Source organism: Mesoplodon mirus (genome assembly GCF_964341445.2).
Source record: "Mesoplodon mirus genome assembly, chromosome: 14".
In the NCBI taxonomy this organism is placed as follows: domain Eukaryota; kingdom Metazoa; phylum Chordata; class Mammalia; order Artiodactyla; family Ziphiidae; genus Mesoplodon; species Mesoplodon mirus.
Window position 1 is genome coordinate 1762944 of NC_138990.1, and position 24520 is coordinate 1787463.

Consider the following 24520-nt stretch of genomic DNA (forward strand, 5'->3'; position numbering starts at 1 on the left):
CACACAAAGAAACGCAGGCGCTTACTTTTTAAAAGGGTGAATTTTATGCTATGTGAGTGAGAGCTCAACTTAAAACTCAAATTAAAGTTTTAAAAAATTTTGGGGTAATTGCCTTGCCGTCCAGTGGTTAAGACTCGGCCATTTCACTGCCGTGGGCCTGGGTTCCATCCCTGGTTGGGGAACTAAGATTTCGCATTAGCAACAATTCGAAGCACGCACAAGCTCAGCCGCTCTTCCAGTCCGAAGACCGCAATTCCACCACGCCTCCGGGAGCGGAAGTCCCGGCCTAGAGGCTGCTGATTGGCTGAGACGGAGGAGCGGGCGGTGCGAAAAGGGGCCTCTTGAGACCCTCTCAGCGGGGAGGAGCAGAACGAAGCCTTAGCTCGCGAGATTTTGCTGGTTCCGCATTTTGGGTCTGTAAGGCGGGGGAGGGGGGCGAGGCGGGTGCAGTTCCTCTCACCTGCTTGCCCCAGCTCGATCCCGGCCCGGAGCAGCGGCGGCGCGGGCTTCCGCTGTCCGCTGGCTGAGGACCTTCCGCTCCCCCTTGGTCCCGCGCGGGCTCCGAATCCTGTCCGCGGCAGGGGCCAGCGGCCCCTCCCCTCCCCTCCGAGGATAGAAGATGAGCTTCCTCTTGTGAGTGTGGCCCGGTCGAGGGCTCCAGGACTGAGGGCCGAGGCCCGGGAGGGGCGGACGGACGCCTGAGGCGAGGGCGGGTCCCCGGGGCCGGGGTCTGGTGCCCGGCGCTTGCTTTGCCCACGCTCGGGGTCACGGGGGAGGCTTGGATGTGGGCAGAAGCAGAGGGAGATGAAGGTCGAGGCAAAGGAAGCGGAGCGAGAAGGTTGGGGAGTAGAAAGGCCCCGAGGCCGGTAGTGCCTCCAGACTTTTCCGCCCGAGGGCACCTGAGGGCAGAGGGACGATCTGGGCGCCTCAATTTGTCTTGAGTCTCGAGCCTTTTAGTAACGATGCATATGCTGACTTAGCTTTTTACTCCACCGTACGTCCAGCTTTATTATTGTCAGTATTAAATTACCCCCGCGGAAAAATGCCGCCCCAGGAAGATGTGGGAGTGCCGCTGAAGTTAAGCTGCGGGCCTTGCCTCCAATTCTGATCCAGCCCACTTTGTGAATTTGTATAATTAACTAACTTCTTTTTAACTCAGTAGAATCCTGTTTTAGAGGTAACGTCTGGGCCCAAAGGAGCCTTGAATGGGAAAGTTTGTAAATTCTCTGATGATGCTTACTCACATTAAGGTTTGAGAAGCATTGCTCTGGCACCTTATTTTTCTCAGGTGGCTCTCTTTACCTAGCATGTTGCTTAAATATGTATTGTATGAGCGAATAAATAATCCATTTTCAGTTATGGGCATCACCCACATACTTGACATGTGAAATAGTGTTTCATAACCAGAGTTTACCCCGTTTCTTATTGTGAGAAGTTTGGATTCTTTCTAGTATTTTGCTGTTATAAAATAGAACTACTGAGACTTTGTCTAAATCGCTTTTCCCCTCCTTTGGATTATTTTTTTAAGCGTATAGTCTTCAGAGTATGATGACCATATCAAAAAATCTTTGGTTTATATTTTAATTGCAAATTTCCATATTACTAGAAACCACCATCACCCTCCCCCACCCCAGTCTTTTTTTTCTGTTAGTGCTTTGTGGATGCACAGTTCTTATTTGCTTTTTGGACCTAAATGTGAGGCCGTTTATTTCTTTTAAACTTTGTTTTGTTGATGGACGTTTGAGTTTCCACTTTTGGTTATTATGAATAATACAGCTATGAACTTGGATGTACCTATGTGTTCCTTTCTCTTGGGAATTGCCTGGTTATATGGTAACTATGTTTAACCTTTTGAGGAACTGCCAGACTTTCAAAGCACTGCACCATTTTGCCTTCCCATTAGCACTGTATGAGTTTCAATTTCCCTACACCCTCCCTAGCACTTGTTAATTGCATTTTTGATTATAGCCATCCTAAGTGGATGTGAAATGGTATCTCATTGTGATTTTAATTGGCATTTCCTTAATGACTAATGATGTTGAGCATCTTTTCGTGTGCTTATTGGCCATTTGTGTATCTTCTTTGGAGTAATGTCTATTCAGATCCTTTGACCATTTTTTAAATGGGCTTGTCTTTTTGGTTTTAAGTTGTAAAAATTCTTTATCTTGGATACAAGTCCCTTATCACATCTGTGATTTGCAATATTTTCTCCTACTTTGTGGATTCTTTTCACTGTCTTGATGGTGCCATTTGAAGCACAAAAGTCTTAACTTAGATGAAGATCATACTGAACCTTGAGACATCATTTCTTGCTAAGTACGGAAAATATCTTAACTACTGTATGGTATTCCATGATATAGATGTATCATAGTTATTCATTCCTCTACCAGTAAGCTTTAGGATCATTTCCAGGTTTTTTGCTATTAAAAACAATCTTGGGAAACACATCCTTATCCATATCGAGGAGAGACACCTAGAAGTAGAAGCGATGGATTGAGAAGCATTTCAGTGTTAATAGATATTGCCGTGTTGCCCTCTTAAAATGTTAATGCACTTTGACCATTAGCGAATTAAAGTACTAATTTCTCTCTACTGTATCCCACACTTAATGTAATTGTTCTGATTTCTGACACTCAGGTTAAGGAAAAATAAATCTCATTTTAATTGAACAGCTTTTCATATGTTCATTTGTCATTCTCTTTTTCTTTCTGAATTGTGTATTCATCTCCTTAGCCCATTTTTCTAAAGCATTCTTTGCCTTTTTCTTAACAGATTATAAAAACCCTTTATAATTTAGTTAATACTTTTAATATATGTTGCAAATACTTTTTTTTTGCTACTTGTCTCCTTGTTCTGAATTATTGAAGTTTTAATTGTTACGGTTAGAAAGCTGTCCATTTCTTCTGGGCTTTGTGTCATGTTAGGAAGACCTTCCTTATGAATGGTGTGAGATAGGAATAAAAACTTATCCCCGCCCCCCGACCAAACCAGTTGTCTCATTTATTTTCCCTGCTATAAACTCTAAAACGTTAGTGCTACTTCTCTGGTTTGCTTTGATGGCATCACAAATATTTTGATACAGAAAACTGGATTTTTGAGCTGTACGAACCTTAGAGCTAACACCCTCACAGCACTATTAGGTGAAAATTGAGGCCAAAGGAGGTTAGGTTTCTCAGGCAGTCACAGAGTTAGTGGTAGATCAAGAACTAGAATCCAGGTTTTTTCTTCTTTTGGTTAAGGTGCCCTTTCTGTTACACCAGCCTGCTTCATGAGGCATAGTAAAATTGCCTTCTATGTGAAATGGTGCTGCTAATCCTGTCTCTATGTAGGGGAAAAAATTTAACTCTTTCTTTTATTGTGTTTATTCTCTCTTCCCCTACCCCCCATCTTGGCACTTTTCAGGGAATATTTTTTAATTTCAAAACAATTTATATGCCTAAAATTGTCATTCTGCTTCTGGTCCTAAAAATTGATGTACTTTTACTTTTAACCTAACAGTAGTAGCCGCTCTTCTAAAACATTCAAACCAAAGAAGAATATCCCTGAAGGATCTCATCAGTATGAACTCTTAAAACATGCAGAAGCAACTCTAGGAAGTGGGAATCTGAGACAAGCTGTTATGTTGCCAGAGGGAGAGGACCTCAACGAATGGATTGCGGTTAACAGTAAGTTTTTAATAACTTTCAACTCTACTGGTTTGTAAGAAGATTTTGCTAAAATCTTTTTGTTAATCAATTTTCTTATGGATGTAGCTATCTTAGTAAAACAGATTATCTGTAAAGAAACATGTAAGTACAAATACATCCAAAGTGTGTTCTCTTCACAGTGTACCTGATTGTAGCTTGTGTGCTTAAATAGAGAGACCTGAGGAGAAATGAAAAGTACTTTGGGGTGATCTCTGAGGAGAATGGTCTGAATTGCTGAGTAAGGTCAAATGAAAGATTGATAAATACAAAGATTCTGCCTGTGGTGGACATGACTTTGTAGGGGTCCATCTTCATAGTTGTGCCCCCTCTCCCAGCAGCTTTCATCTGCCTGTGTATACAGAAAAGTCAAGTGCAGTTGCTGTGGTCAGTCACTTGATTATTGTGAGTTAGGAGTAGTCAGAAGAAAATTGAGAGATTGGGAGAAAACAGAGGGACCCATGAGCTGAAAGTCACTCTGAATTCAAGACATAAAAGCATGACATGGAAGGATATGCTGAGTCTAGAGGTTTGAATATTAGTGTCTATCATTTCTGAGATGAGATCAGTTCTGGATGATAGTCTATTAGGAATTTTAGATGTTCCAGGAATCTTTAAAACTTTTTTTTTTTTTTTTTTTGCGGTATGCGGGCCTCTCACTGTTGTGGCCTCTCCCGTTGCGGAGCACAGGCTCCGGACGCGCAGGCTCAGCGGCCATGGCTCACGGGCCCAGCCGCTCCGCGGCATGTAGGACCTTCCCGGACCGGGGCACGAACCCATGTCCCCTGCATCGGCAGGCGGACTCTCAACCACTGCGCCACCAGGGAAGCCCTTTAAAACTTTTTAATGGAAATTTTCAAACATACAGAAGTAGAGAAGCAAGTAGAATGAATTCCCAGGTATCCATTATCCAGCTTCAACAGTTATCAATTCATGGGCAATTGTGCTGCTTCTGTACACTACCCTGATTATTTTGAAGCAAATCCCAGACATATTATTTTATCTATAAATATTTCAGTATCTAAAGGATAAGAACTTCCCCTTTTAAAGGTACTGACAGCGCCATCATTCCTTTATGTTATCAGATATCCAGTTAATGTTCACATTTCCCCTGATTGTCCTATAAATGTTTATTTTTAAAAAAATATAAGGGGATTTCCCTGGTGGTCCAGTGGTTAAGACTCCGCACTCCCACTGCAGGGGGCCCGGGTTCAATCCCTGGTCAGGGAACTAGATCCTGCATGCTGCAACTAAGAGCTGGAGCGGCCAAATAAATAAATATTTTTATGAAAGTAAAGAATAAAAATATATGGTTGGTTTAAATCAGGACCCAACAAGGTCTGTACATATGTTTCTTGAATCTCTTAATTCACAGGTTGCCCCTCATTGCAGTTATTTTTCCTTGCTCTTTTTGTTGTTGTTGTTGAAGAAACCAGTTTGTTTTCTACAGAATGAATTTTGCTGATAACATCCCCAAGGCGTCCATTATCTTGTTCTTTTATTTCCTGTAAATGTTAAATCTAGAGCAGCACTGTCCAAGAGAACTTTCTGTGATTAGGCAAATGTTGTATATCTTCACTGTGGCCATTTAGCACTTGAAATGTGGCTACTGTGACTGGAAATGAATTTTAAATTTAACTTCATTTTAACGTAAATTGCCCTGTGTGTCTAGTGGCTACCATGTTAGAACAGATTTGGAGCTTTGATCAGATTCAGGTTTGATTTTGTGTAAGACTACTTCGTAGGTGGTGGTATATACTTCCAACAGTGTAGATATTTCCATAGTGTCTAGTTGTTTTTTTATGTGGTTTTCAACTGTTGATAATCATTGCCTTGGTCAGTGTGGTCCAGTAGAAATATATTGTGAGCTACAAATGGAATTTAAAATTTTCTAGTAGCCACATCAAGAAAAATTTTATTTTTCTCAACTCATTAAAAAGCCATTATTCATATTATTAAGAGAAAAAAAATCAGGTGTAGAACTATGTAATGTGTTATCTTTTGTTAGATGGGATAAAGAAACTTAGGGGGCAAGACACTGAAAAAATTACTATAGTAGTTACCTGTGTGTAGGTGGTAAGTTGGAACTTAGATTTTTCGCTGTATATTTTTATCTATCTTTTGGCATGTGAACCACGTGGCATATTATCTATTCAGAAAAGACCACTTTTTTTGTAACCTTATTCAAATTATTATCTTCCATTCTTTTTTTTGATTTTTCTTAAATGAAGTACAGTTGATTTACAGTGTTGTGTTAATTACTGCTATATAGCAAAGTGATTCAGTTATACATATACATACATCTTTTTTTTATGTTCTTTTTCATTATGGTTTACCATAGGATATTGAATATCGTTCTCTGTGCTATACAGTAGGACCTTGTTCTACCCATTCTCTATATAAAAGCTCACATCTGCTCACCCCAGCCTCCCACTCCATCCCTCCCCCAACCCCTTCCCCCTTGGCAACCACCAGTCTGTCCTCTATGTCCATGATTCTGTTTCTGATTCATAAATAGGTTCATTTGTGTCATATTTTATTTTTTAATTTTTATTATTTTTTTAATTTATTGGTTTTATTTATTTATTTTTGGCTGCATTGGGTCTTCGGTTGCTCTGTGTGGACTTTCTCTAGTTGCAGTGAGTGGGGGCTGCTCTTCGTGCAGTGTGAGGGCTTCTCATCCTGGTGGCTTCTCTTGTTGCAGAGCATGGGCTCTAGGCGTGGGGGCTTCATTAGTTGTGGCACGTGGGCTCAGTACTTGTGGCTCGCAGGCTCTAGAGCGCAGGCTCAGTAGCTGTGGCACACAGGCTTAGTTGCTCCGCGGCACATGGGGTCTTCCTGGACCAGGGATCGAACCCATGACCGCTGCACTGGGCAGGTGGATTCTTAACCACTGCACCACCAGGGAAGCCCCTGTGTTATATTTTAGATTCCACATATAAGTGATGTCATATGGTATCTGTCTTTCTCTTTCTGACTTACTTCACTTAGTATTATAATCTCTAGGTCCATCCACATTGCTGCAGATGGCATTTTGTTCTTTTTTGGGGGGGCTGCACTGTGAGGCATGTGCGATCTCAGTTCCCTGACCAGGGATTGAACCCATGCCCCCTGCATTGGGAGTGCAGAGTCTCAACCACTGGACCGCCAGGGAAGTCCCATATTTCATTCTTTTTTATGGCTGAGTAATATTCCATTGTATATATGTACCACATCTTTATCCATTCATCTGTTGATGGACATTTAAGTTGTTTCGATGTCTTGGCTATTGTGAATAGTGCTGCTATGAACATAGGGGTGCACGTATGTTTTTGAATTATAGTTTTGTCCAGGTATATGCCCAGGAGTGGGGTTGCTGGATCATGTGGTAACTCTATTTTTAGTTTTCTGAGGAACCTCTGTACTGTTTTCCACAGTGGCTGCACCAATTTATTGATACATTCCCACCAACGGTGTAGGAGGGTTCCCTTTTCTCCACATCCTCTCCAGCATTTGTTATGTGTAGACTTTTTAATGATGGCCATTCTGACTGGTGTGAGGTGGTACCTCATTGTAATTTTGATATGCATTTCTCTAATAATTAGCAATGTTGAGCATCTTTTCATGTGTCTGTTGGCCATCTGTATGTCATCTTTTATTCTGAAGGCATCTGTTGGCCTTCTTCAGCTTTTCGATTTTTCTTTGAGACTTAATGCTCTAATCAACTGTTCTCAAACCTTTTGGTTCCAGGATCCCTTTATTCTCTTAAATATTACTGAGAACCTTAAAGGGCTTTTAATTATGTGGGTTATATTTAGTGATACTGTGTTAGAAATTAAAACTGAGCAAGTTTAAATACTTATTTTAAAATACATGTTAACATAAATATATTTTTATGAAAAATGACTATTTTCCAAAATAAATTTTAATGAGAAGTGTGGCATTGTTTTACAGGTTTGCAAATCTTATTTAATGTCTGTCTTAATAGGAGGTTGGCTGGATTCTCATATCTGCTTCTGCATTCAGTCTGTTGTGATGTCATACATTATGGAGCCTCTGGACAACTCCACTGTGCCTCCTGAGAGAGAGTGAAAATTCAGAGCAATTAAAATGTTTCTGACCTCACAGATTCCCCTCTGAAACAGGGGATCTCTGGACCGTATGTTGAGAACAGATCAATAAACCAGCACACCATCTGGGCACACTCTTTGTTTTGAATGAATATTGAATGCCTAAGTATTACTTTCCTAGAAACATGACTAATTTAAGAGGAAGGTTTGTAAGTGAGGGAGTTTTGTATAAAATTCCTTTTGACATGGTGGAATATTGATTTGTTTTCTAAGAAACTTGGAGAAGCCCTAGTTGATTTTTTAGGTAATCTTTTAGATGGGGAACTAAGATATTTTTGAAAAAGCTTGCCAAGGCTTATGTGGTTCTCTTTGCACATAGTAATATGTTTCACTCAGTTAAGTTCATTTCTTACCCGCTTCCTCTTCTGTTTTCTTCCAGATCTAGCTGAAGCTCCTTTAGGAAGTACTCCTTGACTATCTCAGCTCCTCGAGATGTTGCCTTTTCTCTGAACTCTTCTAGCACTTATTGTTGGCCTTTGTATGCTATCTTCTTATATGTTATATTACTCCTCTCTTTTAATTTTGTCCCTTTTGTTAGCTGGAGAGTCTAGGGGAAGGGACATTATCTCCTGTCTTTTTTATGTTCTCAATATGCACTAGGTCTCAATTTTTTATGATGAACTAGATTTTTTAAATGCCTGACACAGCTGATACACCTCCCTCCCAGTATATTCCGCAACGATTTTTTTCTTTCCCAACACAGATAATATTGTCTGGTCCAGATTGGTAAGAAGCTATGGATTTTTTCATTTGCTTGTATATGATCAAATTGTATATTCTAATGTAATAATCACCATTACGTTAGAATTATCCCTAATATTTTATTTTCCTGCTTACAGGCTGTTTAAAAGCTTAGTATATTAAAAGTGAATGAATATTAAAAGTTAACTTTACTTAGGTGTAACAACTTAGAAAGAGAATTTATAGTGCCCCTGGATTGTTGAATCTCCTGAGGATTCTTGGCTGAATCCTCCGACTGAGAGGTCTGATGTTTTGTTGTGTTTACACAGACATTTTAACACAGTTCTGCTATTATCTTTCCAGCTGTGGATTTCTTCAACCAGATCAACATGCTATATGGAACTATCACAGAATTCTGCACTGAAGCAAGCTGTCCAGTCATGTCTGCAGGTCCAAGGTACATATACTGGCTATTATATAGGTATTTGAATTATTACCAAATAAAGCTAATCACCAATTGATATAAATTAAATAATAAAGACTTGTTTTTCTTACCCATTTGCTTGTGAAAACAAAAAGTTTACCTATAAGCTTTTAGTTATTAAATACTTTGGTATGTGGTACCCAGTATTTTGATTTTTTATAATTGCATTATATTAAGTATGAATATTCAGTAGTAGGATTGAAAGTAAAGAAATTTGGCTTAGGTTTATCTTGCTTTTACGAAAGTTATTTTTTTCAATTTTATTAACATTTATGGTTCTGTTTCTGGTTTTTAAATTAATTTCTTGGAAGAGTTTTTAGTTGACCCTTTAATATTTGATTTTTTTTGTTGTTGTGCTTATTTACTGTTAGTTACCTCCAAATGGTGCTGCTTTAGTTATCTAGATTAAAATGTTTTTGACTATCATAAATTTCTAGAAATGTTGAGGAAGAGATGGAACTCTTTATCACCCATAAAGTTAAGATGTGATGGAATTAACATTTTAGTGTGTCCTTCCGGCCTTTTTTCCTATAACAAATGATTGATTTTATGTGATGATAGATGGTAGCAAGATATTTACCTCTTGGGAAAAAATAGTCCTTTCTGAATTTGCTATAGATGTAAAGGAAAAAAAGGGCCCCCATGAGTTTGAGTCCTATTTTTATTATGTTATTTTAGGAGAGATGTTTTTTATTTTGTGAAGTGTTAAGTTTTATTCCTCAAACTATCTTTGGCTTAAATGCTTCACACAGTGAAGTTTTGATTAAGTCTTATTAATCATTCTAGCAAAGGTGAGGTAGAAAAAGACGCGTGCCTAAGATTGTTTCTTTAAAACGCTCTCCAAGAAACAGGGTTTTATAATCTTGGCTCTGTTGTTGATTACTTAATGGCCAACAAGCTCAGAATGTGGTGGATCCATCAGCACCTTGCCCAGTCCTCAGCACCCTCTGTCTAACAGACAGGAATGCAGTTCCTTTGTCTTTCTCAGGGCTGTGTTGTAAAACAGATTCTGGCACAGCCAGCTGCCACACCAGCTTCCTTTTCTTTTCCTTTATTACCATCACATCTCAGAATACAGTGTAACTTATGGTCGGCCCTCCGTATCCATGGTTCCTCTGCATCTACAGAGTCAACCAACCGTGGATCTTGTAGTGTTTACTATTGAAAAATATCTGTTTGTAAGTGGGCCTTGTGTGGTTCAGACCCACATTGTTCAAGGGTCAACTGTACTTCTACAGGGAACTCTCAAGTGATCTTCAGTAGAACTTTAGGTAATTTACTAAATATAGATACTATACTATAGTACTATATATATAACTTCTGTTGACAAACTGTGAACCTACTTTGATTACAAGTTGCAACATGTTTTTGAAAACTTTATCACTAAAACTTTTTTCTCTCCAGATATGAATATCATTGGGCAGATGGTACTAATATTAAAAAGCCAATCAAATGTTCTGCACCAAAATACATTGACTATTTGATGACTTGGGTTCAGGATCAACTTGATGATGAAACTCTTTTTCCTTCTAAAATTGGTGAGTTAATGTTGTAGAACTAATTTTCTTTTTAAAAGATAAATGTGTTATTGTCTTTTTAATGCTCTATTACTATTAAAAAAGGTTGTAAATGTCTACTCCTTCCAGCCATGCTTGTGTCTGCCTGGGTTTCTTCACCAGTACTAGTTGTTACTCAGGTTTTCATCTTTTCTAATATAGGTAAATAAATTTCTAGTATAAGGTACATTCTAAAAAATATCAATAACAGTGAGCATTTTTTGGTTTATTGATCCTTGTGTGTTTTCTGTTTATATCCTTTTTCTGTTTCTTTATGTTAAGGTTATTAGCTCTTTGTCATGCATGTTGTGTGTATTTTTTCCCTGGGTTGCCTTATGGTCTTGTTTATGAGGTTTTTTTTGCTATGTATAATGTTCTTATTTTGACCTATTAATCTTTCCCTTTATGATGTCTGGATTTTAATACAATGATTAGAAGGGATTTTCCTACTTACAGATTATAAAATATTTGTCCATGCTTTTATTTAGTACTTTTGTGGTTTTGCTTTTACATTTTATTTTAATCTTTGTTCTGTCAGGAATTTTTTTTCAATGCTCCCTTTACTTTTTTCCAACTATAAATGCTAGTTTGTCCAGTGCCATTTATCGAATACATGTGTCTTTTATCCCCTCATTATCATATGTGTACACCAAATTGACATATATCTTGGAGTCTTTTAATCTCTTTACCTGTTGTTATAGAAATTCCACACTGTTTTAATTACCATGGCTATGTATCTTTGAACATCTTGTAGGGCTAGTCTCTCTTCCTTGCTCTTCTTTTTCAGAATACTTACAGCTATTCTGGAAAATTTGTTCTTCCAAAGAATTTAGAAACATTTTGCAAGGTAAAAAAAAAAAAAAAACTGTGAGATTTTTATTATGATTTTATTCAATTTGTAGATTAATGTAGGGATTCTCGTTCTCTTGACAACACTTGAGTCTTCCTATCCAAGAACAATTCATATTCCTTTATTCATGTCTTTTAATTATTTCTTATTTCCTCGTGTAAGATTCTGCATTTTACTTTATGCTAGTCCTTCAGGTTTCGTAAGTTTATTCCTAGGCACTTAATGTTTTTATTGATAATCTGGTTTCTAACTGGTTATTGTTTAGTATATAGGAAAACTATTCCGATTGTTTCTTTTGGATTGGTTTTCTTGAGTTTTTAAAGTATACAGTTATATCATACTAAGATAATATTAATTTCACCTCTTCTGATAAATATACTACTTGTGTAACTCTTATCTAATTGCAATAACTAGTACTTCCAGAGCAGTACTGATTAATGGTGATGATGGCAAACATCTTTTTCTTGTTTACTTTTATGTGAGTGCTTCTAGTATTTCAGCATTAAGTAGGAATCTTGCTTTTGGTTAGAGGTATGTGAATTTTTAAAAATCAAGTTGGTTATAGGGTTTTATCAGATACTTTTCTAGTATCTGTTGTTGATCATAAGGTTTTCTCCATCTTTTTTAATGTTCTGCTGCAAGAGTATTTTTTTTATTTCTGCTATTTTGATTAAGATTTTGGCATTGGTATTCATGGATGTGATTGGTCCTTGTCACTTTCAGTATAAGGGTATATTATGAACAACATATTGTTGGATTCTGTCTTGTCTGTTCGGGCTGCTATAACAAAAAATACCAGAGACTGGAGGGCTTATAAGCAATAGAGATGTATTTCCCACAGTTCTGAAGTCTGCAAGTCCAAGATCAGGAGCCAGCATGGTCAGGTTCTGTCATAGGTCCTCTTCCTGGTTTACAGATAGCAAAAAGCAGTGTTTTCGTTGTATCCGCACATGGCAGAGAGGGAAATCATCTTTGTCGAGTTTCTTCTTATAAGGGCACTAATCCTATTCATGAGGGAAGATGCCCTATGACCTAATCACCCCCAAAGGCCCCACCTCTTAGTACCATCATCTAGGGGGTTAGAATTTCAACATGATTTTGAGGGAGACACAAACATTCAGAACATAGCAGATTCCTTTTTGAAGTCTAATCAGAGGCTCTTTCAGGAGAAAATTTTATATCATGTTGTTATGTTTGGTCTGTTTGTTTTTGGTCAACTTTTCCATTCTATAAAACCTTTTGTTTCCTTTCTCATAGATCCTTTATTGTGTATTGGGTGTGCTTGAATGTTAAATTCAGCTTGGAAAGTGCTGCTTAGATTAAAACAAATCACTTGTATTTCTTTATTAAAGTCTCCCTCTTATGGAGGTAAAGAATACTTTTGTCATTATTCTCTTTCCTCGGCTTCCCAGTTCTTCAGTATTTTATTATAATGTTCTGGAATTCTTTCCCCCTTCATTAGGCTATTATCCAGATCTTACTTATGCTAATTATTTATTCTTATTAGACAAACTGTCTATTATTCATTTTTAAACAAATATATCCAACTTATTAATGTTCTTTTTAATAGCATGGGGCCCATTTACAAATTCTGAAAGAAAAAGGATTTGACTTAAATCCATCTTTTCAGTACATGAATATAAGACCAAGTCCAGAAGAAACATGTCCATAAGCCCCAGAATAATGTGTGAAAAGGCAAGTTGTTAACAAGACTAAGGGTGGGGACACACACACACACACACACACACACACACAAATCAGCTAACAAGAGCAAACTATACTAAATTTCAAGCTATTAAGGACTGGTTGAGAAATAAAGAACACAAAATGCAGGGAAGGAGAAAATGACAGCCTTTGTTTTCTGAAAGATTAGAGAAAAGAATATGTTCGAGAGTAGTGTAGTGGAACAGACCTTCAAGGCCAACTAATCTAGGTTATTTTGGAAGCAGATGCCTTCTTATGTATTTGTTAACTATACACAGTGCCAGTTGTATTGTCTTTCTCCTGTCTCTGTTTTCTAACAAATATTGGTCTTGTCAACCAAAATTCTCAGGAATGCAACCAGTCACATCCCCACCTGCACTGCTTGGAGAGAGATGACTAAGTCCTCTCCCAGTTCTTTTCTAAGGAGGTGTTTATATTCTTTGAAAAATAGGGAGGTGCCATTCCTCCCCTGTACAGAAAGTATTATTCCCCTTCTTAGACTATAGGAAAATGAAAATAGCACTTTAAAAAATTAAATAAAAAGTCGAGGACTCCTAGTTTAAGAAGGAAAACTGGCTTTTCAGAGTACTTCAGAGGAGGAAATACTTTTTTTTTTTTTTTTTTTTTTTTTTTGCGGTACGCGGGCCTCTCACTGTCGTGGCCTCTCCCGTTGTGGAGCACAGGCTCCGGACGCGCAGTCTCAGCGGCCATGGTTCACGGGTCTAGACGCTCCGCGGCATGTGGGATCTTCCCAGACGGGGGCACGAACCCGTGTCCCCTGCATCGGCAGGCGGACTCTCAACCACTGCGCCACCAGGGAAGCCCTGAGGAAATACTTTTTATTTGTAGACAGTAGATAATAATGACTCAAAGTGTGCCTTTCTTTTTTTTTTTTGCTCGGGAGAGTTTCCAGTCCTGGTTGAGTGTGTATGTGTTTGTGTAAAAAAATTTTTTACAGTTAAAAATTGCAAAAAGTAAAAATTTTCTATTTATAGTCAAAAATACTTATTCTCCAGGACTTCCCTTGTGGTCCAGTGGTTAAGACTCCATGCTTCCAATGCAGGGGGCGTGGGTTCAATCCCTGGTTGGGGAATTAAGATCCCAACATGCCATGACGTGCAGCCAAAAAAAAAAAAAAAAAAAAGTTGCATTTAATTTTAGGGAGAAACTCTCCTGTATTAAACAACTAAAACTGATTTTGATTCCTCATCATCTTGCATAACTTGATACCTGTGTCTGCTATTCTAAGGCAGTCAGGAAAAGTGTGGTATGTGAGGATACCTCATATACTTAGGTTTGGGGTTTTTTTTTCCCCTTGCCTTAAAAAAAAATGGAAATAGGCTTGTATTTGTGAATTTGTGTATTGGAGTTGCTCATGGCAGCGTCTAAACTTTTCTGCTATTTTTCTTGAATTGATAAAAGACTGATTGATACATACCTATATTACAGGTGTCCCATTTCCTAAAAACTTTATGTCTGTGGCAAAGACCATTCTAAAGCGTCTGTTCAGGGTTTATGCCCATATTTATCACCAGCACTTTGATTCTGTGATGCAGCTGCAGGAGGAGGCCCACCTCAACACCTCCTTTAAGCACTTTATTTTCTTTGTTCAGGTAAGTTGAACCGCGTTGACTTTTGTGTCCTTTGACCTGGACATATCTGGATTGGTAGTTAATATGGAGTAATTTTTAGAGTCTTATTTATAGATGTAGAGCTAAGCATGCAGGGTTCTCGTGTTTTGTTCCCTTTTCCATGTTTATTTCTTTGATGTGCATAGCAGCATAGAAACCATTACCCCCATTTTGGACCTTTTGCCTCTGGAGAGACCTGCCCCAGGTCTCTGGTTAAGATATGACAAGAAGCACCAAACACTCAAGAAAGCTTGTTCATACCCTCCTGTTCCATTGCCACTGCTGGGTAAAGGGATGCCATGGAAAAACATCTATGGTTGGGTTGTTTCATGAGATGTCTATGCCTAAAAGAGAACTTTTGGAAGAACTCATTAGCTACTATCTTGGGTTAAGTTTCCAGAAGTCCACTTCAGGCCAAATCTTACAAAGCCAGCAGCTAGAAATTTCAAAAAGAACCACCCCCTTCAGAGGTGTGGCCTATTTCCCTATGGGCCCTTAGTTGGAATTAGAACTTTTTAAAGTCAAAATAATTCACATTGTTTGAAAAAGATATCAAAGAATAGGGACTCGTTAGCCTAACTTTCGAGATATATAATTCTGTATGTAAAATATAAATATGTCTCTCTAGATATTTTGGAGGGAAAGCAGGTAGTTTTATAGTAGATATTATATGTCACAATTCTATGTACCACACAAAGGAGAATGTACTGTGCTCTCTTCTTTGTTTTCCTTCTGAGACTACTGCATGGCATATATAGAGTATAGATATAGATATACGAAAGTAAAAGGTCTGCTGACCCAGAAGAGGCCACTGTCAATGGTTCAGTGTATAGTTTTCACATAATTTCTGTGTAAATGCAAACATTATACGATTTTACACAGGATCATGTTAATATGTACGGTTGCTTATTTATTAAGTCCCCTGTAGTTTAAAACAGGGAGTAAAAATGACCCCATTTAAAAATGTTCATAGAGATTATTTCATCATTCTTTTGGATTTCAGAAAGCTAGGGTTGGGAAGCCCTTCTCGATGACATTTATAGAGTTTTAATTTTAGATCTGTTTTTAAATTTTATTTTTCTTCTTTATTTTAGGAGTTTAATCTGATTGATAGGCGTGAGTTGGCACCTCTTCAGGAATTAATTGAGAAGCTTGGATCGAAAGACAGATAAATTTTTCTTCTAGAACAGTTACCCTCTTGCTTCATCTACTGCTAGAGCTCTCTTGTTGCTTTCTGTTATAGACTAGTGATACAAACTTTAAGAAAACAAGATAAAAAGATACCTATTGTCTGTGTCTACTGATAAAATTGTCCCAAAGGTAGGTTGGCCTCATACCTTCAGAGTGAGAAATTCAGGGCACAGCTGAATCTGAGGCACTGTGTGACCACTGCTGTTACTGCCGTAGAGTCGTACTTGGTTGTAGAATGTGAGGACTAACCTGTAGTTTGTTAGCTTACTTACTCTTTTACTGAAGAAGATGACTGACTCTGTTTCAGGTGACAGCATGATGGATATTAAGAATTTCCAATAATTTATTAACAGGTTTCCAGAACAAATTTCCTAATAAGGCAATCACAGATCAGTTTTATTCTGCTTTCATTTTACAAATAGAAGAGGTGTTCTAAAATTTCCTTAAGATTTAGAACATTTGTGTCACTTTGGATAACCTTGTAGTTTGAAGTTTGTATGCTAGTGTTTTTATAGGTAAGATTATATATATGTATATTTTTTCAAAATCCATGATTGCAGTTTAAATCATCATATGACATGTGGTATGGGAGTAACCAAAGTTATTTCTAAAAGGACTTTATTTTTTAATCTTTTTAATCTTTATTTGGAATTTTATTCACATAAACCTGTCTAAATTTTCAGTGTGTGTGTATCACATAATTTTTTTAAGTCATCTAAGGATCGTCTTGCAGATTTTTATTTTGAAATGCTTCATTCAGATTAATTTTAATATGTAGGTTTTGGCTGAGAAAAGGAAAACTTCCAAAAAATTATAACAAATTTGGGTCTCAAAAACCATTATTTTCATTCATGTTTGTTTCAGAGGCCTTAAAATTTGGATAGGAGAATGGAAGAAAGTACTCAGAGTACTTGACTATTTAATTTTGAGTTTTCCTTTAAAAAGAAACTACTTTTATACATTTTTATTGTGACTTGAGACTTAGTTAAGTGTACTGTAGAAATGCACGAACCTTATGCCAATAAGGATAAAACGTAAGGAAAACCACAATAAAAAACCTTGAAGGTGTACACATTTTATAACCCAGCTGAAAGTTTGATGTGCTGCCTGTTCTTTAATGTGTGTATGTGTTGGGCGAGGGGGAGTAATATGTTTAAAGGAGACAAAATGGGATAAGTTAAAAAAAAAAAAAGAAAACTTCATCTGTTAATAGTCAGAGGATGGATTGGGATTTTATTCTGTTTTGTTTCTGTATTAAAACTTGAAATTATTCTGTTTCTATTGGGATAAAAAGAATCTTCTCCTTTAGTGAAGAAAAGATCTAATTTTCCTTAGGTTTCTGAGATTTAGACTGTTTAAAATGTAATGAGGCACACATATTACTAAAGACTTGCCAGACTGGCAACACTTTAATTTCATCAGCGTTCTTCGTTTCAGAGCTACGATTTTTTTTGCAAAGTACTCACCATCTTCCATCTTGATACCTTTGGTTAAGGTTAAATTTGATAGGGTTTTATTTTTATTTTTATTATTCCACTAGAATGTAAAGAAAAGAATTGCTTAGAAACTCCATTTTTGTAATAACCCAATTTCAATAAATTCTTAAATATATGTAGAATTTTAAAGGAAACAAAACATTTTATCTGATTTAGGCTGAAACCGTACATCGTTGTTTTGGGAAATAAAGTGTAGAAAAATCCCTTATGAAAAAAAAGAGAAAAGCCCTCTATGAAACATTCCATAATCCACATTTTAAGAATATCCAAAGTCCCTGTCAGGCATTCTGTATGTTTATGTTGATCATTTCCAAACAAGAAAGAAGGTTTTTACATGCCACCTAGAATATTACTGACTCTTGACTTTGAACATTGTTGGCTTTAAGTATGCAAGGAATGAAATATTTCTCACCTAGGATTGTACTTTCATTATTTCTAATATTTCACATATCATCAAACAAAAGGGTTCTCACTTTTCTCCATTTATTTTCAGTGGTAGAAATCCTTCCTCTCTTCATGACTCAGCCCTAAAACTAACTAAAGATGGCCACAATTAGGACAGTAGTAGAGGCAGCTTAATAATGGTACATAAATTTTTTAATTTGTTGGTAATTTGGGAATTCAGGTAATTCAGAATGTCCTTTTTTTAAAAAAAATAAAAGCATTACTAGGTTCCCAAGCTAATCTGGCTTAACCAACAATGCATCTAAACATTGGTGTCAGCATTATTTGTTTACATCCAAGGCCCGGGAGTTGAGAACAGGAGAGTTGGAGGACGGGGAGAGAATAGGGAGAGGATGACACCTTTCTGACTTGGCTGGAGGGCCAGCCTTTGATTAAAGCTGGAAGAAATCAGTCTCTCTCTGACTCCTCTCAATCTTGATTTATCTCCCCGAGTGACACTCACTCCCCTGGCTCCTCCTACTCAGAAGTCACCTCTCAGTGTCCGGTCACTGCCCTTTACACCTGACTAAAATCATGGGTTGGACAGGACTCGCTAAATTATGCAGTTAATCCTATGGTGCTTCAATTTCCAGGCCTTTAAAAAAAACTTCTGGCCTGGAAAGTTTTTTTTAAAGGCCTGGAAATTAAAGCACCGTAGGATTAACTGCATAATTTAGCAAGTACTGCCCAACCCATGATTTTAGTGCAGGTTTTTGTTTAAATAGTGCAACTTCCTTGCACTACAGTTTCTGTATTGACAGCCAAATGTACCCTTTATTCTCCAAACTGTGAAGAAAGTGATTTTTACTGCGCTGCCAGCTAACAAAGTATTTCCTTTCATCTTAGACTTGTAGATCCCTAGCTCATGTAGCTGCTTACTTGAGAAATGCACATCTGTATTCATCATGACATTGATAACAGCAAAAGGAAGGTTTTTCTAGTAATGCAAAAGCAAGAGGAACAATTCTGGTGGTGATTTTAATCTTTCAAATGTTGTTGAGGTTTCTTGATTATACTCTTGGCCTTCTCTCTGAGCAGTGAGGTCACATTAGAAGTGGAGAAGCTTCTAAACATAACATCATCACCTTATAAGTATAAATAAATCAGTACTGAAGAGTATGAGTCCTAGAAATTTGTTTCTAAGCAGCTCCAGTCATGGTGCTGTTCTTCCCCTTGCCTGGTTGTAGGAGGCTGTCTCTTCTGTCTAGAATTCTGGCCTGAAAGTACCAGCTGGTACACCAAACTAAGCTTCAACAGGGACATTATTTCCTCCTAATATCAGTTCAGTAACTGGATTTGGTTTTTTACTATTGTATAATTCTGGCAAAGAGGGAAAATAAGTAGTTCCTCAGTGTTCCTTTGTTTTTGCATTAGATTTTGATATTTCAGACTGTAAGGGGCTTTGGGGGATGCTATTGATATTACCTGTGATAGCAGTAATTTTACTGAAGCAACTGAATTGAAATTCACTTTGGTTTTCTCTCATTATCAGATTCTTTTCCAAACAAGTATTCTGTAAATCCAAATGGATTACCAGTGTGCTATAGATTTATTATAGAACAACATTCTATGTTTGGTCTACATTTAAAACAGTTTAAGTTAGTCTTGGTTATCATCTAAAATATTTTTAAATGTTCTTTACATGAAAATTTATTTTGTATTTTTAAACCTTTAGGGGCTTTATCTATTTTTCTAAGTCAGTTAACTGTACTTTTTAAAAAAATATTTTGTATCTACTTTTGTAACTTCATCAGAATAAAATATATTGAAAGAAAGGAAGGACTGATGAAAGTATGTCTCAACACACTTGTTTCTGTTTAAATGTGAAACTTGAGATTTTTGCAGGTTCTGTGAAAGGTTACCTTTGCTTATCATTTAGTAGCGAAAATGGTTTCTTAACTCTTAGAAGAAAGGGAAGTTCCTAAATGAACTAAACATCTTGTAATAGCAGGCCCACCCCCAAGGAACAGACTGTGCCTCTGGATGCAGTGGCTAAAACCTATCCCATACAAAAAATAAGTTGTCTCCTTCTTACCATGCTAACCAGGCTCTTGACCTCTTTTGTACATTCCTGGTTGTGAGATTGAGAAAAGGGAAGAGGAAAGACTAGACTCATTAATTTTCTGACCTTGAAATTGAGTACTCGGCTTATCCATAAGACACCCCTCCCCACATCAAACAGACATTTTTCATTATTATAGGAGAAATATTAGTTATTTTTAGAGGTTCAAATTACAGATACCTAATTTTAGGTCCATTCAGAATAGCATTGCTAGAATTGTTTCGACCTTTTTTGAGTAGAGTTAATGAAAACTTAACAATTGTGGCTAAATAATATGGGTTAACACTCATTTTGTATAAAGGTATGGGTAAGCTAGTAATCAAAATTTGGACTTTCTTTTTTGATGGTTATATTTTAGTAAACTTAAAATCTGTTGCAAAAGTGTTAAGTTTGTGAAGGTATCTAATGACTAAGTTTGAAAGCTATTTTAAACTTTATAAATGAGTAGAAGAACTTGAATAATATTTGGGGGAGCCAGAGTCTGGCTTTGAAGCTGCACAGCCAGAAACAGTGTCCAGACCATGCTTTGGGCCTTCTTTAGCAAATACCCCAGTGCTGTTGAGGTAGGTTTGGACACTGTAGCCTGCATTGTTGTTTTTGGCCACTAGATGTTAGTGAGCCTTACCTCCTCCCCAAAGCTAGATGCATATGCCTTGACCAGAATAAAGGATTTTACCTAGCACCTCCTTCCTTTCGTGTCTCTTCCTAATCAGAAGCTTAAATGGGTGACTCTCATTGGCAGAGCCTAGGTCACATAGCTCTCTTCTGGCTGCAAGAGAGGCTAGGAAAAGGTTTCTGGATTTTACTTGGGGTTCAGAGTTCATAGCAAATTGTTGCACACTCCTGGATGGTCCAAAAGCTCGGACAGGCTGCTGTTCTGTGAACTTTTTGCTCCTGTTCTGTGAAAAGCTGAGGAGTTTTCACTATAATGTAAGTATCTGAGTGTACTGTTTAGCTCAGCTGACATTTTTTTGTAGCAGATTTGCTAACTGAAGGAAGTAGATGACTGATGCAGATTCTGGCCAAACTCTTTGTCTTGTGGCTGACCAGCATTTTGAATATCACTTCCTTAGAGGAACCTACCTGTTTAGGGGAGACTTTTAGCAGGTTCATCTCATTTAATCCTTACAGCAATCTGTTGAAGGGGTGACAGTTGAGAGGTATGTTAGGAATTTTTCAGTGTTTTTTAGACTATGTCACAAAAGCTCAGACTTTGAATACATAGTGAGGTGGGTCTCTTTCTCTCTGGCTTGCATTTGTAAAAGTTCTGTGTACTCAAGAGTGCTAGGAGACTCTGTAAAACAAAATGACTGCAATTAAAAAATCATCCCAATGAGGTAAAAAAAAAAAAAAGATGTATCCAAATAGATCCTACTTAAGGAATTTTCTGCAGTTAGCTCAGATACAAGTATGAAAGCTGGGAGTGATCATGGACTGATACAAGTGAAGAGGAGAGAATCTCAAGTTCAGGGCAAAAAGAGTAAATGCAGAAGGGATAGACCCATTTCTGGAGACTAAAGGCATTATGCTTCTAATCATAAAGTAAAACTGGCCTTTTTTAAAAAAATAAATTTATTTATTTATTCTTGGCTGTGTTGGGTCTTCATTGCTGCATGCGGGCTTTAGTTGCGGTGAGCAGGGGCTACTCTTCGTTGCAGTGTGTGGGCTTCTAATTGCAGTGGCTTCTCTTGTGGCGGAGCATGGGCTCTAGGCTGGCGGGTTTCAGTAGTTATGGCTCATGGGCTCAGTAGTTGTGGCGCACGGGCTTAGTTGCTCCGCGGCATGTGGGATCTTCCCGTACCAGGGCTCAAACCCGTGTCCCCTGCATTGGCCACTGCACCACCAGGAAAGTCCCTCACTCTATTTTTTATGCCACCAATCCTCTTTTGCATTTTTCATCCAAGTCCTAAAACTGGCCTTTGATTTGCTTCTATTATAAAAAATTATGTGAACTGTTATCTTGGAACTAATTTGGAAGCCCAAGATGGTGAGATTGTTCTGAAAATCCTTGTCTAAAAAGGTTCGGATTCATACTGTGGAGCTAGAATTGTTAAACCACTGTCAGTCAGTGCAAAGCCTTTTTGTCCCGTGCCGTGCTGGGCCTTTGACATAGGTTACTAAAGCAAGATCCTGTCATGGAGTTTATGGACCAGTGCGAAAAACAGACATATACATAAATTGATAGTTCTAAAGGGCTATTTTGTGTAGTAAAAGTTATGCAGAAGTTATGGGCCCTTAGTTTACTGTGGGGCAGTCAGAGGTGGCTCCCTGGAGAAGACAAGGCTTGGACTGACTCAAAAGATGGGTGGGGCTTCCCTGGTGGCGCAGTGGTTGAGAGTCCGCCTGCTGATGCAGGGGACACGGGTTCGTGCCCCAGTCCGGGAGGATCCCACATGCCGCGGAGCGGCTGGGCCCGTGAGCCATGGCCGCTGAGCCTGCGCGTCCGGAGCCTGTGCTCCGCAACGATAGAGGCCACAACGATGAGAGGCCCGCATACCGCAAAAAATAAAATAAAATAATAGGAGTCATTCAACTAATACTAGAATGAATGAGCATACTTTTAGCTGATCACTTTAAACAGCAGCTGTAGGTCCATCTGATATCAGGTGGCCTTGGCCTGCAGTGGCTGGAAGCAAGATTTCGGTTCCCTGGGCAGAGATTGAAGTCAGGCCATGGCGTGAGAGTGCTGAATCCTAGCCACTAGACCACCAGAGACAGTGGTCAGTGACAAGGCTCTGGCCTGTCGGTTTTTAGAAATGAATTTCCACAAGGAGATGGAAAGTAGTGAAACAAAGTGTTTATTAGGAGGAAAAAGAGTGTGTGTGGATAGACACAGGCGGACTCAGAGTCGTGCCCTCGTGGTAGTTTGAATCACTTAATATGGGGCATTTCTTTCTGGTTTCCTCTGGCCAGTCATCTAGCATTGACTGGCTCTGAGTCCGTATTTGGTTTATCTCAGGGTCCTTCCTGTGTGCGTGCATCTCTTAGCCAAGATGGCTTCTATTGAAGAGGCCTATGGGTAGGTTGACATCATCTACTATGTGTAGTCGGGAAGGTCTCCTAGACCTCGAGAATGAGAAATATGTGGTCTCTTTGTCTCTTATGTGGTCAGGGTTCAACTCCTCTCTGCCCCTGCCATTACTGTTTTCTTAAAGTGTCCACTGGAGGCAAAGTCCAGCTATTTACCCTGTTCCTTTTGTTACTTCTATCTGGAAGTGTGAACAGAAGGCTGTCTGTAAATGTATCTTGTCTCACGTCCAACTGTTACCCCACAACTGGGTTTGCCTCTTGGTGGGTGTCAAGCCAAATGACACAACCAAGTCAAAGAGGAGGAGAAGGAAGGATTTATTGCAGCAAGTAATAACACTGGGGATCTTTCCCAAAGCAGTATGTCCCCAAGAGCAAAACTGGAGAAGTTTTAAGCTAAGGGTACATGCATATTCATGAAGGGACTTGAGCAGAGGAGAATTCAGTCTAGAATTGGGGCACAGGTTGACAGTCAAAGTTTTAGTTGAAGTCACGAGGGTCAGGATAGATCAACATCATTTCTTAGCTTCCAGTTGATCTGGTGGCTGAGCCCTCAAGGCGGGTGGGGATGGTGTTTGAAGTCTGCAAAACAACTCAAGAGTGGGTGCCAGGCTAATCTTTACCGTTGAAACAGAACTGGGAGTCTTTATAAGTGATTTATTATCTTTGCGATTGTTACTTCTCTTGCTGGGTTACAGTCGTTTGTTCCTGCATTCTTTTATTTCCTTAAGATCATTAATTACTGAGACCTATTCAAGGGCAAGCGCTGTGGCCAGGCTTAGATCACAAAATGACTTAGGCCAGAAATGGCTCATGTCAAGAAAGCCATGCCTGATTCTCTTTCTCCGGGGACCTACTACCCTGTCTGCTTGCACAACCCACCCAAGTGCAACACCGAACATGTTGATTGTATAAGCCAGAATGCAATACGAAAAAGAGCTGGTACATCCTTCAGTGTGTACCAGACCACCTGCTGCAAATATCCTACTGGAGAAAGGGCTTGGCTGAGTTTTGGCTTTGATATCTATCTGAAGTATTCCAACAGTGGGGCAGATTTGCTGATAATCATACTGAAACCTCAGAAATGTGTCTCGGGGCTCCAAGGAGCTCTGGTTCTTTATGGCTCAGCGCAGAAAGAATGCAGCAAGAGGCAAAGTGATAGATAAGTGATTTATTAGAATAGGATGCTTGTGAGGTTACAAGCAGCTGGCAAGAGGGTGCCGCCCTGAGAGCTTAGTGGGCTACAGTTCTGTGATCAAAGGAGAAGTGGGGAGGGGGAGAAGACCAACTTCTTCCTCATTCTTCAGTCGACGTCAAGCTTCCGTCATCAGTTCCTCCTCCATGTCAGGCGGGGGAGTTTTCTTGTCCCTACGTGGTCAAACTGGGACTGCCGTGGCACAATGGAAATGAGCAAAAAGGCAGTAACAGGGCTTCCCTGGTGGCACAGTGGTTGAGAGTCCGCCTGCCGATGCAGGGGACACGGGTTCGTGCCCCGGTCCGGGAAGATCCCACATACCAGGGAGCGGCTGGGCCCGTGAGCCATGGCCGCTGAGCCTGCGCGTCCGGAGCCTGTGCTCCACAACGGGAGAGGCCACAACAGTG

General features: G+C 38.8%; 1 protein-coding gene across 1 annotated transcript; it reads left to right on the plus strand.

The window, feature by feature from the left end:
* The first annotated feature begins 405 nt into the window (after positions 1-405).
* MOB1A (MOB kinase activator 1A) lies at positions 406-19604 on the plus strand. The gene is made up of 6 exons (XM_082642771.1): positions 406-633; positions 3499-3665; positions 8837-8930; positions 10362-10495; positions 14517-14680; positions 15793-19604. Exons 1-6 carry the CDS (start codon positions 620-622, stop codon positions 15868-15870), a joined length of 651 nt encoding a protein of 216 aa, XP_082498897.1. The 5' UTR covers positions 406-619; the 3' UTR covers positions 15871-19604.
* Positions 19605-24520: the final 4916 nt, after the last annotated feature.